At 35.2% G+C, this 17,650-nt stretch overlaps 2 protein-coding genes across 2 annotated transcripts; both read left to right on the top strand.

The window, feature by feature from the left end:
• The first annotated feature begins 460 nt into the window (after window positions 1–460).
• Window positions 461–1,579, top strand: LOC135143383 (uncharacterized). The gene is made up of 4 exons (XM_064075234.1): window positions 461–848; window positions 922–1,090; window positions 1,173–1,321; window positions 1,374–1,579. Exons 1-4 carry the CDS (start codon window positions 531–533, stop codon window positions 1,557–1,559), a joined length of 822 nt encoding a protein of 273 aa, XP_063931304.1. The 5' UTR covers window positions 461–530; the 3' UTR covers window positions 1,560–1,579.
• A 13-nt stretch (window positions 1,580–1,592) lies between these two features.
• On the top strand, window positions 1,593–2,849 carry LOC135143191 (zinc finger BED domain-containing protein 4-like). Its single transcript, XM_064075070.1, has one exon. It carries the CDS (start codon window positions 1,593–1,595, stop codon window positions 2,847–2,849), a length of 1,257 nt encoding a protein of 418 aa, XP_063931140.1.
• The last annotated feature ends 14,801 nt before the right edge of the window (window positions 2,850–17,650 follow it).

Genomic DNA, 17,650 nt, shown 5'->3' with positions numbered 1-17,650 from the left:
ACCGATTTTTTGCTGCGAAAGAACCTACTATAACCGGTTTTTTAAAATTCAGTTATAACCTGATGAACCGGATGCCGTATGTCAGAACCTACTTGTAGGTTTTTTTATTTTTTATAGCAAAATAATGCAGGCAAAAAGCGTACGTGGTACGTTGGTGGTTATTGTACCTACCCAGTGTTGGTAAGCTTGGAAGTTATACGTTTGGGGGGCAAGTAAGATAGCAATAATTAAAAAAAGAGAACTAACAACGACCAGTGGTGATTGGCTGATTGGATTGGAAAAAGGGTGCTCGTGACAATTTTCTCGTGCTGTGGACATTATTATCACAGACTAGTGTGGTCTGTGATTATTATTTTCCCGCGCGTTGCAACGCTTTTGTACTTCCTAACCTAATTCCAAGTGCGTACATGGATAGTAGTCTGATTAATAAAAGTAAGAGAATAAGAGAAAGTCTACAAACAATCAAAAGTATTCATTTTCCAGCAAATCAAAAATATTCCTGTAAACTAGTGTTTGCATTATAGGACGACATGCCAAAACATAGAAAAAGCCAAGTATGGGAGTTTTTCACCCGATGTAATAATCAAAACTGTAAGTGTAATTTATGCGGAAGAATTTACAAAACTGGTGGTGGGACCACAAACCTAAATAATCACCTTATTCGAAAACACCCAAAAGTCAATGCTATTAATTTCAAAAAACATGTCGCAGATGAAGCCAGAGTGAACAAGAAACCAAGGATCGACTTTGATTTGACAAACTCAACGCCTTCAACGTCTCATTGCAATGCAGAAGGAGGAGATGCAGCGAAGGAGATTGAAAATGAAGCCCTAGACTCTCAGCATGAGGTGAAGAATTAATTCTTAGATTTCATCATATGGGAAAATTTCTATAGTTATTTGAATATATTTTCTATCATAGGACAGTGATGACAGTTTTGAAGAGAATTTAATAGAAGTTCATAGTATCGGGAGTGCCAGTACCATTACTGCAAGCAGTACAAGCAACATAAACTATAATGGTAGTAACAGCTCGCATCTCTCTCAACCTAGTATTCACCAGATTTTTAATGCACAAAGATGTTATGAATGTAAATATCATACCTTCATAAAAAAATTAATCCTATGCATGGAAATTGTGAAGCTCTATTTGATATACACTTAATGTTTCAGCTGGAGGGTCAAAAGAAGCAATGTTAACCCAAGCTTTAATCTTCATGATATGCAAAGACAATTATCCATTGCAATGTACTGAAAAAGAAGGTCTCAAAAGGCTTTTAAAAGTAGCAGTGCCGTTATATCATGTTCCAAGTAGGAGTACAGTAAGTCCATTGGCTCTAACAATTTAAATCGGCAAAAATCTATTATTTTTAGATTACAAAATATGTTGAACAGAAGTACAACAGCCTGCAAATATTTGTTAGCAAAAAATTGCAACAAGCTCACCATCTTGCCTTAACAACAGACATTGCAACAGTGATCAATGCGACAAGAAGTTTTATAGTTTTAACTGCCCATTTTATCAGTAAGATGAATTATTTTGTTTCTTTTTTCATTTAAAGATTTTAATTGATAGATGAAGAAAATAATGAAATGGTTACTATTGCACTTGGTGTGAGTAATCTGACACAGCACCATACAGCAGACAATATAAGCAATGATTTGCACACTATGTTGAATAACTGGAAAATTTTAAAAGAAAACATTGTTTCAATTACGACTGATAACGGTGCAAATATTATTGCTGCTGTAAAGAAAATTATGTCACAGACTTCTAATCATTTCCATGTCAGTTGTTTTGCGCACAATATAAACTTAGTGGTAACGAAGGCATTAGGAAGTTGTCGAGATGTTGTCACAATAATTGAAAAAGTAAAGACAATTGTTGCTTATTTTAAGCACAGTAATGTTGCACAAGATCAGTTAAGATATGAACAGAAAAATGAAGGAAAAAAGGATGGAACATATCTGTATTTAATACAAGAGGTTCCCACTAGATGGAACTCCACGTTTTATTGCTTACAAAGGTTTAAATACCTATCGGGTCATGTTGGTAAAATTTTACTGTCGTCTGAACACCAAAAAGCTCCACCAATGTTGACTGCTAATGAGCTGGCAATTATTGATGAGTGTTTGAAGTTACTTGGGCCATTTGAGGATGCAACTAAAAATATATCAGGCGAAAAATATGTCTCAGGAAGCTTGGTGATACCCATGACCAACTGTATTAAAACCTCCTTACATAGAATCAACGTCAGTAATCCCTTTGCTAAAAACTTAAAAAAAGAACTTGAGGCACAAATAGAAAAAAAACTTGATCCTTTAGAAACAAATATTCTTTTGTCAATAGCCACAATTGTAGATCCCAGATTTAAGCGTCTTCATTTTTCATCAGCAAGAAATGTTGCCAATGCCATTACAATAATAAAAAACGAAGTTAAAAAAGAACATCAGAATCAAGGATCGCTCACTCCACCAGTACATCCAAATATTATAGATGATGTAGATGGATGCATTTGGAATATCCATGATGAGATAGCCTCAAGGCACTTACCTGATTCAGATGGTTGTGATGGATTACCCGCAGAGTTAAAATTATATTTGAATCAACCGATTCAACCAAGAACTCGACATCCAATACAGTATTGGAAAGAAAATAAGAATGCATTTCCAGGAACGTACAAAGTTGCCATGAAATACCTCACTGTCTTGGGAGCTTCAGTTCCAGCAGAACGCCTGGTATCTACACTTAATAATGTTTGTTCTGATAAAAGAAGTCGTTTGACACCACAGCACATCAATGAGTTAGTATTTCTTAATTCTTTGGATAGTATTTACTGGAACATCTAATTTGGAATTCATTTTTTGTTTATATAATCCAGACTAATGTTTTTTTGTTAAACATGAAATACATTTTTGAGTTGCAACGATTTATATATCAATATTATTACCTATTCACCTTTTTTTTACTTTCACATTGAATTGGGAACAATCGGTTAACCTGCAAACCGGTTATTGCAGGTTCGGTTAAACTGTTGGCAATTAACCTGTTCAAAAATAAATCGGTTAACTGAAAACCGGTTTATTTTGTAGAACCGAACATCCCTATTCGCGACACGCCACAGCCCACACGCGTGTTCACCAAATGATGAAATGCAGTGCGCAGACGCCGCAAAACTGAATTTTGTATCTCAGGAGAACGTTTCAGAAAACAGAAATGAGAATACTGAAAAATTGTAATCAACAGACATTATTAAACTAATTAAATTAAATTAAATTAAATTACAAATGTCTGATCAATGATTAAAAACACAATAGTGACAATTAAGGCTGATTTTTAGATTGACGTACAATAGACAAAGGACACTGTAAAAACATGAACAATTTATTTTAAGTTATTTCATTTATAAATCCACATAAAAAAAGGTGTGTAACATTAACCTAACATAAGAGATGCCCAAGTCTCATCTGTTTACATTACGTTCTTTCCATCAGGTTCTTTCATATTATGGAAATAGAATTGTTGCTAACAAACTTATGGTTTTATACAATAGTTTCCAAAAAATTTCGGGAAAGTGAGCAATTCAGGTTCTCATAGATCAATGAAAAGTAATGGGAATATAACTTTCTTGTCCATGTCGTTTGCCCAAATTTTTTTTTTTTTTTTTTTGGAACGACGATATGTGATTAACTGAATAATAACCAGATTGATAAATCAAGACAATATATATTTATTTTATTTTCAAACAATTAATCTTCTTTTGAAATGATTATTTCCGATCTTCTTGCTTCGTTAAGGAATTGCCTTGATTTTACTTACCATGGTTACTATGGTTGACAACTACTATGATTTTCACGTATTTATACTCCGGCGGAATAATAGTATATTGTTTTATAAGGAGTAAAAATGAGCCACGAAAAGTCATTTTTCTCCGTATAAAACATGCTATTTTTTCTTCAAACGTGAAACTGGATCCAATTTATTGGACATGAAAATGTTGAAATCTAAGAAATTGTGACAAAAATCACTTAGAACTGATTCTTAAAGCACTAATGCGTTAACCAACTTGTATTCTAAGGTCCAAAAAATTCAGACACTTGATCATAAATCATAATCACCAAACAGGTAGGTACCTACCCCTCACTTTTTCTGCCGCTGACGACCGGCAGAAAAAATGCGAAAACGGCCTAGGCAGAAAAATTGGAGTCACTATACTCTATAACCTTGTGATTTGGTGATTTTTTTCTTTCAATATCGATATAGTTTTTCACTTTGATGTGAAAATAAGTCAGTGGCAAATTTACTCACCGAGAGGCATTTTCTTCTTGTTTAATATTCCAATTCCAGCAATTTAAAACAACTTTCACCTAAATATGCCACCTTTAAAATCTATAGAGGACAATTTCTAGCAATCAAAGTACCTTTGATCCATCATGTACTTCTACAAATACTATCATTTTACAGTATTTTAAATGCTGTACCTTCTTATAACCTCACTTTTTTTCACGATATTTTCTAATGATGTCTTGAGCAGAAAAAACATTACTGTAAATAATTATAAAATGTTAATCGTAGCAAAACTTTCATTGATTTCAGCAAATTATAAATTTTCTTATTTATTACTTTCATATTATTTATAAGATTATTCTTGATTGTGCATGATGATTGGTTAATTTAAAGTCCCGGTCTACCCGGTACCAACATATTTCAGCACTAGTGAAAAGTTCCTAAGGTTTAATTTGAATTTAAAAAATTACAAATGTTGAATATTTGCTAAATGTTTGTGATTGTAACATTTACATACAAACCATACTATTTGCAAAGAGAATATACAAGATCAAGATTTGTTTTCTTTTTTTTTAATTTCCAAAAAAAATGTGTATTTTATTAGATCCAGTCGCCTATGACTAGTTTACGTCAAATAACAAAGTCTAATAAACATACAATTGATACTGATTCACAATTATAAGATTAAAAAAGAAATATTACAAAGTGTTTTATATAATTTTTGCAGTTTGTAAGTATTTTTTACTTTAAATTTTTCAGTTTAATCAAAGTACAATTTGTTTTATGTGAAATAGTTTGTCGTTTCTTGGCAATGTTTGAGCCGAGGTCTGTTGATGAAGATGATATTGAAATGCAATGTACGCCGCCTGAAGTAGTCGAGGCTGCTTCAGCTGCTATAGGTGACTTGGTGCCTACAAAGTCAAAAAAAATTTATGAAGCTGCTTACCAAAAATTTGTGACTTGGTGTAACAGCAAAAACATAAATGTGTATTCAGAGAACGTTTTATTGGCTTATTTTCTGGAAATGATGAAATTAGGAATTAAGAGTTCCACAATGTGGTCACATTATTCCATGATAAAGTTGTTACTGAATATTAGAAATGGTGTTGACATCAGTAAATTTCAAAGACTTCGAGCCTATCTAAAAAAACAAGGCGAGGGATACAGTGCCAAAAAGTCTAAAATTTTTACCAAGCAGGAATTCGACAGTTTCTTGAGACAAGCTGATGATTTCAAATATTTGGGCATTAAAGTTGTTTTAATCATCGGAATTGCGGGAGCTTGTCGCTGCGACGAAATAGTCAAAATGACTGTTGATGACATTGAAGATCTTGGGTCACTGCTTCATGTTAAACTGCCCAACACCAAAACAAATAAATCAAGATCATTCACAGTTGTAGGAGAAATGTATGTGACCATCTGCAGAAAATATTTTTCCTTAAGACCAAAAGAACTGTCTGAAAAAAGATTGTTTTTAAAATACCAATCGGGAAAATGCCACAGAGCAGTGATGGGCATACATAAAATTGGCAGTGTGTCCTGTGATGTGGCATCTTTTTTGAAGCTGCCAAACTGCAAGCAGTACACTGGACATGCTCTCAGAAGAACATCAGCTACACTGCTGGTTGATGCTGGAGGCGATGTTACCACATTAAAACGGCATGGCGGCTGGAAATCCAGCAGTGTAGCTGAGGGTTACATCGATGAGTCTATGCACAGCAAGGAGGTCATCGCCAACAAAATTTTATCTCCTGTGGCTGGTTGCAGCAAGGCTTTAGATGTTTTGGAGCCTGAGAATTCAGCTTGCAGTAGCAGTGCGGTTGTAGACGAGATTGACACTGCAATGGGTTCTATTGTACATCAACCTAAACTTCCAATACCTCCACCGACGAATTCCACTCAACAAGATTTTGCAGTTATCAATGCTGATGCAATGAACACGAGCGGATTTAATTTTCAAGGGGCTACAATACAAAATTGTACATTTCACATTCATTTGGCTAATAAATAAGTAAATAGTTTGTGTGAAATTCGACTAACCTTTCTATTCTCTGGTCTTTATGTAATTTACAAATTGACATTTAGTCCAATTTTACAATCTTAACCTCACTTTTTCAAATATTTTATACCTACTGATGTCATGGGTAAATACAAACAACCACTATAAGGTTTATTATTTTTAAATTTAAAATTAATAAAAATATGTTAAACGTCGAAGAACAGCCCTGGGCCATGTATTTTAAACATTTTAAACTGTTATAAGTTGAAATGACAGCCAAAATTGATTCAGGTAAATTTTCACTTACGATTGCTGCTTCCTCAGTAATATAGCTTGCGCCACACTCATTTCAATACATCGAAAACGATAAATCGAAAAATCTAAACGACAGAACTAGACAACACAGTAAATGCTATGACAAGTGTCATGCTGACGTGCGTTTCCAAGGCAATACGTCTAAAGCTCATACGATGTTTCTTCAAATATTGGACCTTCTAGAATTTTTAATAATTTATAATAAGTAAGAGTAATGATAAAAATGGAACAATAACGTACTTTATATAAATTTGTTCTTTTTGCTTTATTTCAAAAGTGCAATTAGTAAAGTTACCTGAAAAATTAACACCTTTAGCATCTGTAACACTTGAAAATTGACTTGACGTTTTGATGTCAACTGACTTGTTTACGCCAGAAACTAAACGAGCATTCTTCCGTTTGGAACATTCGCTATCATCCACGTATCCTTCTGCCACTGTGGAACTTTTCCAACCTCCTAGTTGCTTCAAATTTAGTACGCTTCCTCCAGCATCGGCATGTAATATCGCAGCAGTTCGTCGCAGGCAATGACCAGTATAGCTTTTAGCATCAGGCAAACCCAAAAATGTGGCGATCTTGGATGGTATAGCCCCTATAGTATTCTTACCCACAGGTTGTGCAGTACATCGACCCCCACGTAGGCATAAAAAAAATCTGTCATTTGTCTCATGTAATGGTCGACGAGATATGTAGCTGCGAATCAACCGCAAAGCATCCATTTGGTTGTCCTCAATGACCATGAAGCTTCTTGGTTTATCATTTTTCGAAGCTGGTATATTGACGAGTATGTGTTCACCCATATCACGAACATCGCTGCGCTTCATTTGTACAAGCTCATCCCTTCTACACGCTCCAAACACACCCATCACCAAAGCGACTTTAATCATCAGAAAAGATTCATCTGAAGCGTTTTTAAGGAACGTTAAGACCTGTTCCCGTGTTAGTACCTTTGATTTTTTTGGTTGGTAGCCTTTTGAGCGTTGCTTTAAATAGGCCTCCAATTGGGAAAATTTTTTTCACCATTTTTTTAACCATTAATTCTTTCCTTAACATAGAAAATTTAGTCCACAACGAATTCGGAGAAAAATCCGCAGTTGGCTCTTGAAAATAAGCAAGCAGAACGGTTTCATTTACGGTCTTTACTGAATTGCCGTTTGTCCATTGAATGAAGCGGGGATATTCTTTTTCGTAAACAGATTTCGATTTCACTGGAATTATTCCTTCCACAGCTTTTGCAGCACTTCCCAAAACACGTTCCGGCAAGTTTTCGTCGCACATTTTGTAATATCGCACCTGTCACTCAATTTTTCATTTAGTAAACAACGCCGTTGCTAGTGACCAAGGTAGGTCGATTTTTCCGTTAAATTACGGGAATAAGCTTTTTTTTGGAATTTTGTGTTTATTTATAAACTTTTGCTGGTAATGATGACATAAAATGTTGAAGGCACCACGGGGGTTATGAACATAACACCCTCGGCCGACGTACTTTCCCTTGGGCGGGACGCCCTCGGGAGTACACTGTCGACCTCGCGCGTTATTTATTTCATGACGCCCTAAATATCTTAATAACTATTATTGTCAGTGGCGGCTCCTCAGAGGAGGCAGGGGAGGCTGAGCCTCCTCTGTTTTTTGGAGCTGAGCTTCCTCTAATTTTTTCGATGAAAGAATTTGTATTTTTGTAGACATGTGTCACTTTTCAGGATATTTTGTTTGATTTAATTTACTTTCATCATATATCAGGTTAAAATGTCGAAAAAAAATTATATTTGCGCCCTTACAATCATAATTCACACCACTCCGCGTTTGGCTTCAGCGGTAGAAGCTAGCCTCCGCCGAGAATGCATCTTGCTATTGAGACCGTAGACCTTGACGCATCGTCATTCAGTACTGCATCGGCTAAAACGTTGATCGGGGTGCCGCTTCAGGCCGCTAGCCTCCGGCTTGTTCATCTCTTTTCAGATCAAGTCGAACGGATATTTTTATCTCTTTCTTATTAATTGGAGCCATCGGGTGTAAATAGGAAAAACATTGAGGTGGTTTCGCGTGCTCCCTATTCAGTGGTGAGTGGTGTTTAGGCTTTACGTAGTACCAACGTAAAGCCTAAGGTGTTGTTTGTATCATTTATTTGCATTTTATTTTTGATCGTTAAAAACAGTTGGTATTATCGGCATATTAATATTACTTATACTTAACGAGAATGAGCTACGAAAATAATTCAGTCTCATGTACAGATACGTAAATTATCTATTAAAAAATTAATTTAATAGCTTTGACTGTGATAAAAAGATAGCTATAAAACAAAAGGGGAGACCAACACCACCACTCCCATTAATGGTAATGACAGGTAGAACGCAAAACAGAGCATTTCATGAAAATAATTATAATAAAACTAAATAGTTAACGGCTTCGGTTTTAAGAAACAAATTATACTGTTGGAATTATTGTATATTATTCACAAGTGATGAATCTTCCGTTTGGAATAAAACAGACTATAATAATTTACAAAATTTGTCAAGAGCTATAGAAAGGCATGAAAAATCACATCTACTATTTTAGATTCCGCTCATAAGAGGGATATTGAGAACTATAACGAGAAAGTTGGTGAAAATAGGGCAATTTTGAAAAGACTAATCGATGCAAAAGTTTATTTATCTATCAACGCACGAGTGTTCTTTTCGTGGGCATGACAAAAAAAATTATTCAAATAATGAAATATATAAAAATAGTGCTTTTCAAATTTGAGCCTCCTCTGAAGAAAACTTCACGAGCCGCCACTGATTATTGTGATAGTACAACTACAACTGAAACGTTATTAGTCAGTCTCAGCATACATCTGAAACGTTACTAGGCAGCACCTACATGCAGTTTATAAACACAAATAAAAGGAAATTTGTCAATTTCAATTAAATTGTGTTAATTGTGGTCATGGTGGTTTAAAAATGAGTGCTTTCAACGTAGAAGACGAAGCGAAAGAGGCTTGTTTGGATTTGTTTCCGGAGAAGTCGATGAAACGGTACAAGTTAACATACAAATTGTTCAAAGAATGGTGTACAGATACACCATCGTTTCGGAGTCCTTGCTATTAGCGTATTTTCTGGAGAAACCTAAAAAATTCAAGGCTCCATCCAGTTTGTGGTGTGAGTACTCGATGCTTAAGAGTACATTATTCATAAATGAAAATATCGACATATCAAAGTATCCCAAATTACGTGCGTTTTTGAAAAGAAAAAATGATGGATACAGGCCGAAAAAGGCCTCTGTGTTCACAAGAGAAGTGATAAATTTATTTCTTGAAGGCGCTCCGGATGATATGTACTTACTTATGAAGGTATGCTAAACTTTTAATTGTAATCTCGCCTAAATCAAACATTTTAGGCAGTCATGATTATGGGAATTGCTGGGGCATGTCGTGGCCAGGAGTTGTGCGAAATGAAACTGACGGATGTGGAGGAAACACGAAATAATTTTTGTTAAAATACCAAATTCGAAAAATGGAATGCCGCGTACCTTTATTCCGGTCAAATTAGACCAAAAAATTGGGGTGAAATTACATAAATTCGCAACAAGCTGAATTTTGGTACAATTGTTCAAAATACAATTATAAACAAAACCTGAAATTTCCCCATCATTCCCGTGTATGGAAAAAATTTTATTCAAGGTCAAATGTCAAAAAAATGAGTTTTTCGCGATTTTCAGCAAAACGGTAAGTTTTATCATAAAAATACCTCAGACTAAAATTATAGATCATAAAATTATCTATAAAAAATGTATTTATACTTTTTTCCTATGAGCCACCGTTTCCGAGATATAGCGGTGCAAAAAGTTGTAACAGTTGTAATCGTCATAACATGCATGAGTACGCCACGTATATTCCTCTCTAGAGTTGTAATATTATATAGTATTGGGTAAAATATTTTTCAACGACGTCGAACTTTAGCAACATCTTCATCTTCTGATATTTTATTTGATGAACTTATGACAGTTCCGACCAATCAACAGAAATTTCTTTCAAATACTAACAACAAGTCTCGATTCATTTCAATGTTGAAAGAAAAGTTGACTGCTGAAAATATACTGGTAAAACAAGCCAATGGTGATGCTGATGTATTGATTGTTGAAACAGCAATAGAGCAATTTAATTAGACACATACAATTATTGTTGTTGGTGAAGATGTAGATTTGCTCGTATTGCTCACTGCTCGAACTCCAACTGAAAAAACCATTTTCTTTTTGAAACCAGGAAAAGCTCAACATCAATCGGAAATATATACTTCTAAAAGTTTATCTTCTTTTGCAAAGTGTCAAAAAAACATATTATTTCTACATGCAATAACTGGATGTGATACGACATCTGCATTTTATAAGAGGGGTAAAAGGACAGTTTTCAAAATGTTTGAAAAACAAGATTTAAGTTGAATGTGCTGAAGTTTTTCAAAACTGTAATTCAACTCAACATGAAATCATCACAAGTGGCGTTCGCTTTCTTCTTTCGATGTACGGAGCTGCTAAAAAAACTACCAGCTTAGATAAACATCGGTATGCATGTTTCGTCAAAAATACCAAAAACAAAAAACAGGTACAGTTAGCTTGTCTTCCTCAAACCTCGGCTGCTGCTCACCAACAACTTCTTCGGGTATATTACCAAGTTCAAGTGTGGCTTGGTTATCAGAAAGACCCAACAGACTGGGGTTGGAAGTTAGTTAACAATGAATTGGAACCAGTTCCAACTTTGCTTCCACCTGCGCCGGAAAAATTGCTAAACGCAATTTTTTGCAACTGCAAAAAGGGATGCAGTGCTAAATGTGGTTGCAAAAAAGTGGGACTGTTCTGTTCTTTAGAGTGTAGAAGTTGCCAAGGCAAGTCATGCTCTAATGTTGAATTACCAACAATTGATGATTCATTCGACGTCAACGAGCTGACTTGCGATACATCGTTATTGACTGAATTTACTTGCACCCAAAACGAGGATGTAGCAGAAGAAGAAGAACAAGGAGAAAATCAAGAGAAAAATTCGAAAATTACGACTCAGATGAATGAATGTCTACTTTTTTTTTATCAACATCGCTTTTTTTTGCTAATATCCATTATTTACAATAGTTTCAATTAAACTGGATCATTACTGACTTGTGGAGTAGGCCTACTGGGGAAACCACATTAAAAAAAACGCGCAAAGTACACTACCTCATAGGTGGCGTGGAAACGTGTGCATTTTATGACGATTACAACTTTTTGCACCGCTATATCTCGGAAACGGTGGCTCGTAGGAAAAAAATATAAATTCATTTTTATAGATAATTTTATGATCTATAATTTTAGTCTGAAGTATTTTTATGATAAAACTTACCGTTTTGTTGAAAATCGCGAAACTCATTTTTTTGACATTTGACCTTGAATAAATTTTTTTCCATACACGGGAATGATGGGGAACTTTCAGGTTTTGTTTATAATTGTATTTTGAACAATTGTACCAAAATTCAGCTTGTTGCGAACTTATGTAGCACCGAATGTCTAATTTGACCGGACTACTTTACAATTACGGCCTGGGGCCTGTTGCACAATTAATAGTTATTTACGTGGCAAGCTTAGTAAATTAGCCTTTACGGGCGAGCCGGAAAGTTTGCAGGGCGAGCGACGTAGGAGCGAGCCCTGTAATCCGGTGAGCCCCAGTAAAGGCTAGTTGCAAGCGAGCCGCGTACAACGTTTTACTTCCTCTTGCTGAAAATCCTGAAAATGAACAACTTTAGCATCTCTAGAAATTTTACTTAAAATTACAGTCATAGAAATTGTAGTTATTTTTCATAGTTTGCTCCGGTAACTATGGAAAATTGAATTGTTTGAAAATAACGGGACTGTCAATTTGTAAATTCGATTAATAATTTAAATAGTTTAATTTTGTTTCTGAGCTCTGTTAATTGTGGAATTCGATGAAGATGAAGAGTTTGAAGGTGATTTTAACGTTAGTATTAGCACAGTATTAGTGAGATTAAGAAAAAGGCCGACGCAGCGAATGTGTTTGATTCCGGTGCCGTCATGATAACGTTTTACAGGCAAGGTGCCTGTAAAGCTGCCACGGTAACGCTTTACAGGCAGGGTGCGTGTAAAGGCTAATTTACCGAGTTAGTTCAGACGACAGTAAACGAGCTTTAACAAGACAAGAGGAAGTAAAATAATTTTACAAGTTACAAAATACAATTCACAAGTTACAAAATATTAGAACTAGTAATTCGTATTGCACAATCTAAAAATAATTACTTGTATATAAATTGAGCGACAATTCTACAAGTAGTTAAAACAATATATTAGTACAAGTTGTGACTGTCAGAGAATTTGTCAAATAGTTTTTAAGTTTTGTCAAAATGGGCAAGCGCGACGAACAAAGAAAATGAAAAATGTCTGCTTTGGCAAGAATTAAAGCCGACAAAGGTATTTTATTCGGTGCATTTTGTTGTGTTAGCAGGCTGGGGGGAAAAACAACAAGTGAATAGAATAACAAGACGAATTGTGAGAGTTGTCAATAAATACATTTTTTCTCTTAACAAGATCTTTTACTGATAAAACATGGTGGCAGCGGTGAAAAGATCGTATATTCGTTAAAATCATACGAAGAAATAGCAGAGAAGATATTAATAGTAATTTGAAATTACATAGATCATGACTGGACCGGAAGGAACACCTAATCCGGTAAAGGTAACGCATAGTCCGGCGATGGGTATGCAAGCTCATGTTAGTCCACCAGAAAAATTTACATTTTCTATGCCTAATACTTGGCCCCAATGGAGGAAGCGGTTTGAGCGATATATGTCCATATCGGGACAGAATGAAGCTGGAAGAGGAGAAAATAAATTTATTGGTGTATATCATGAAAGAAGAATCTGAAGATATTTTATTGCAAGCTGCAGTTACACCTAAGAGTTATGCTGAGACATTACAGTGTTTTGAAAATCAGTTTGTTCCAAGGAGAAATATAATTTTTGAGCGTTACAAATTTAATTCCAAAGTTCAGAAACCGGGGGAGTCAGTGGAAAGTTTCATTACTAGTCTTCATTCTCTGGCTGAAAGTTGTGACTACGGAGCACTAAAGGAAGAATTGATAAGAGATAAGCATAGTGGTTGGAATGCTGGACTCTCGGACAAGTGAGCGTTTACAATTGCAAACAAATTTAACTTTATCTGATTGCGTATTGGCTGCAAAACAAGCTGAAATTCAGGCTGAGCAGAACAGAGAACTTCAAAACGACATGCGTCAGCGTCAAGTTGCAAAACTGTCAGTTGAGACAAGAAATGCTAACAATGGTAGCGATACGGGTGATAGGAAGAAACAAAACTCGTTTCAGAATAAGTCTTTGAAGTATCAGTGTGATAAGCGCTGTCCTTTTTGTGGTCTGCAACCTCATTCCAGAGATAAGTGTCCTGCTAATGGAGTAGTTTGTCGAAAATGCAAGAAAAAGGGACATTTTGCTAGAGTATGTAGGAGTGTTATGATTAAATCTTTGGAGTTACTTTCTGAAGAGGAAGACGTAGATCTTGTACGGACGATTTATTTAAACCAAATTAATACTCAAGAATGGATCGCCTCCTTATTTGTTTCAGGGTTAAACAGAGTTATTGAGTTTCTGGTAGATACTGGTGCTGACGTTTCTTGCCTACCCTTTCATTATGTGCCCGAGAATTTATTGTATAAAATACGTAAGTCAAATAAAATTATTTCTGGCCCGTCTGGGATTAAGCTGGGGGTTGTCGGTATTATGCCTGTTAATTTGATCCAAGGGGACAAATTGTTTAAGACAGAGTTGTTTATTATTAAAAATTTTACAAAACCTATTCTAGGGAGGACGGCGATTATTAATTTAAATATTATTCAGTTTAACAATAATGATGGCTTATTAAATTTAAATACTGTAGCTAATAATAGTTCATTAAAAGAAATTGTTTCGGAAAAGTTTCCAAGAATCTTTAGTAATATCGGAACGTTTAAAACTGAAATGGAGATGAAAGTAAAAGAAGGTGTTCAACCTTATGTACAATCTGTACCGCGTATAGTACCCCTCGCCTTATTAGATTCACTAAAATTGGAATTAGAACGATTACAAAAATTAAATATAATAGAACCTGTTGATTATTATACTCCTTGGGTCAGTTCAATTGTAGTTGTGAAGAAAGGTGAAAAAATTAGATTGTGTGTGGATTACACCCGTTTAAATACAGCTGTTCTGCGTTCTTATTTCCCAATAAACAAGGTAGAATTAATCTTAGCTAGGTTAAAAGGGGCAGTTTATTTTAGTAAGCTGGACACTACATCAGGCTTCCATCAAATCAAATTAAGAAAAAATTGTCAAGATTTAACCACTTTTATAACCCCTTTTGGTCGATTTTTATTTAAGAGACTTCCGTTTGGGATTTCTTGTGCCCCAGAATATTTTTCGATCTTGTAAACTAAAATTCTAATTAGTCATATTGATGATATCTTGATTTTTGCTGCGACTATTGAAGAACATGATAAAATATTAAACGAAGTTTTTTCTCGAATAGCTGCTGAAGGGATTACATTAAATAAAGATAAATGTGTATTTAGAGTTAAATCCTTGCAATTTTTAGGTAATCGAATTTTTGACAAAGGTATTTCTATTGATTCAGACAGAATTTCTTCAATCAATAAGTATCCAGAACCCACAAACAAAAAGGAATTCTTACAATTTTTGGGAATTATTAATTTTTCTAGTCGCTTTATTCCTAATCGTTCAGAGATTTTAGAGTCACTAACTTCGTTGTTAAAGAAAAATGTAACTTTTATGTGGGGTGTTTCTCAAAAAGAATCGTTTGAGACAGTTAAACACTTATTACAAATTAGTCCTTGTTTAGCGTATTTTGATCCTTCTAAGAAGATTTTTATTTCTGCAGATGCTTCGTCGTATGGTTTGGGTGCATGTCTCATGCAATGTAATGAAAACAAAAAAGAAATTATTGCCTATGCTTCTAGATTACTCTCACCTACTGAAAAAAGATATGCTCAGATTGAACGCGAGGCACTTGCATTAACTTGGGCAGCAGAAAAATTTCGAGAATATATCACCGGAATACGAATAACTTTTGAAACGGATCACAAACCATTAACTCAAGTTTTACAAACAAAACCCATAGATGATTTAACACCTTGTTTACAGCGTTTTAGAATTAGATTAATGAGGTTTGATTATGAAATTTATTATGTGCCAGGAAAAAATCTAATAGTAGCTGATGCGTTATCAAGAAATTTTTCAGGAGATTCCCGTAGTCCAGAGGATGACGAGTTGGCTCATGAAACGGAGGCACATGTTAATTTGATAGTACAATCTGTTCAAGTAAAACCATACTTTATTGAGGAAATTAAACAAGAACAGGCCAAATATTCTATATGTCAAATGCTAAAGGATTATTCTGTAACTGGGTAGCCTACTAAGACTAAATTAGAGGAGAATATACGTCCTTACTACCAATATCGATTTGAAATTTCTTTTGTCCGTGATATATTGTTGCGAAATAATAGAATAATTATTCCTAGTTCTTTGCAGTTGAGGTGTTTAGAATTTTTACATCGCGGACATCAGGGGATTGTTAAATGTCGCGCACGAGCGAAAACGTCTGTGTGGTGGTTAGGTCTTTCTTCACAGATTGAAAATTTAATTAGAAATTGCCCTCAATGTGTGGAACATAAAATTAATTTCAAAGAACCTTTCTTAAAGGATTCATTTCCCGAACGTCCGTGGCAAAAAATTGGACTAGATTTGTTTAAAATTGATAGTTGGTACTTAACACGTTAAGCGCCAAGCCAAAATCATGCAGATACCGTCATAGGGCCATTGACAGGTACGCATTCTACATGAAATTCTATGTATAGTTACATAGGTTATTTTAGAAAACTCGAAAATTTTGACACACATTTTGCGAAAAAACCAAAACAGACACCTGTGTCTGCTTTGGCCCTACATTATATTTTGTGCAATTTTTACCTCATCAGGCCACAGCGGTCTAATCGAGCAGACACATTTCTACATAATGAAGAGGCCACAGCGGTCACAATAGCGGACACGTTGCTAACGGCGGACACGTCGATTCTTGTTCAGGTAATAATCTCATATTTTGCAATATCGATCATTTCGCGTTTGGAGGTGGTGCGTGTAGTGTGAGTTTTTGCAGCAAAAACTAAAAAAAGGAGAACTAATTGCCGAAGAAAATTCAAGAGGAATAACTGTCTTAATGTGGAAGGACAAGCGCGATGTATTAATGCTTTCGACCAAAAACACCGATGAAACAATTACTGTTACAAAACGGGGCAAAGAAGTAACAAACCAAAAATGATTGTCGACTATAACTCTGGAAAAATGTCAATTGACCTATCAGATCAGTTCTCTAGTTACGGATCATGTTTACGCAAAACTGTAAAGTGGTATCGGAAGGTAGCAGTTGAGGTGATTTTGGGAACAGCAATTGTTAACGCACATTTCCTTAATAAATTGACGACAGGCAATTCTATGTCTATTATCCAATTTAGAGAGTCTATTGTAAAACAACTTTTGGGTCCTCAAGAAATTTTGGACGAGGAGTTTGAAGCCGAAGGAGTACGGAATAAACGTATAAGGAAACATGCGTTTAAGAGAATTCCTGGCAGTTCCCGTATAGGAAGAAAATACTGCAGAGGATGCTACGAAAAAAAATCGAAAGGACAAATCCCCAAAAGTTGTGTTCGCAAGGTAACAACATACTGCGATGACTGCGAGGGAAAACCAAGGTTTTGTCTGGATTGCTTTAACACAGCGCACAAAATAAATTGAATTTCTTCTACCTATAATAAAAAGATTTGTCATATTTAGCCCTTTTTCTTAAATAAACCATTATTTAGAAAAACTATTTTCTCTTGTTTGGAATAACGGTGTCCGCCGTGGCCCCTTCACATATCAACAAATTGAGTTACGAAAAGGGGCCACAGCAGACACATATAGCGGACACACGCTGTAAAATTAATCTGAGATATGCAACCAACAAACCAATTGTGAGCTCAAGTTTGCTCATGCC

Source organism: Zophobas morio, unplaced genomic scaffold (genome assembly GCF_036711695.1).
Source record: "Zophobas morio isolate AGI-343-1 ecotype UQ-CSIRO unplaced genomic scaffold, CSIRO_AGI_Zmor_V1 ptg000058l, whole genome shotgun sequence".
NCBI lineage: Eukaryota > Metazoa > Arthropoda > Insecta > Coleoptera > Tenebrionidae > Zophobas > Zophobas morio.
Note: the sequence above shows the minus strand (reverse complement) of the source record. Positions and strands in the feature narration are given on the sequence as shown.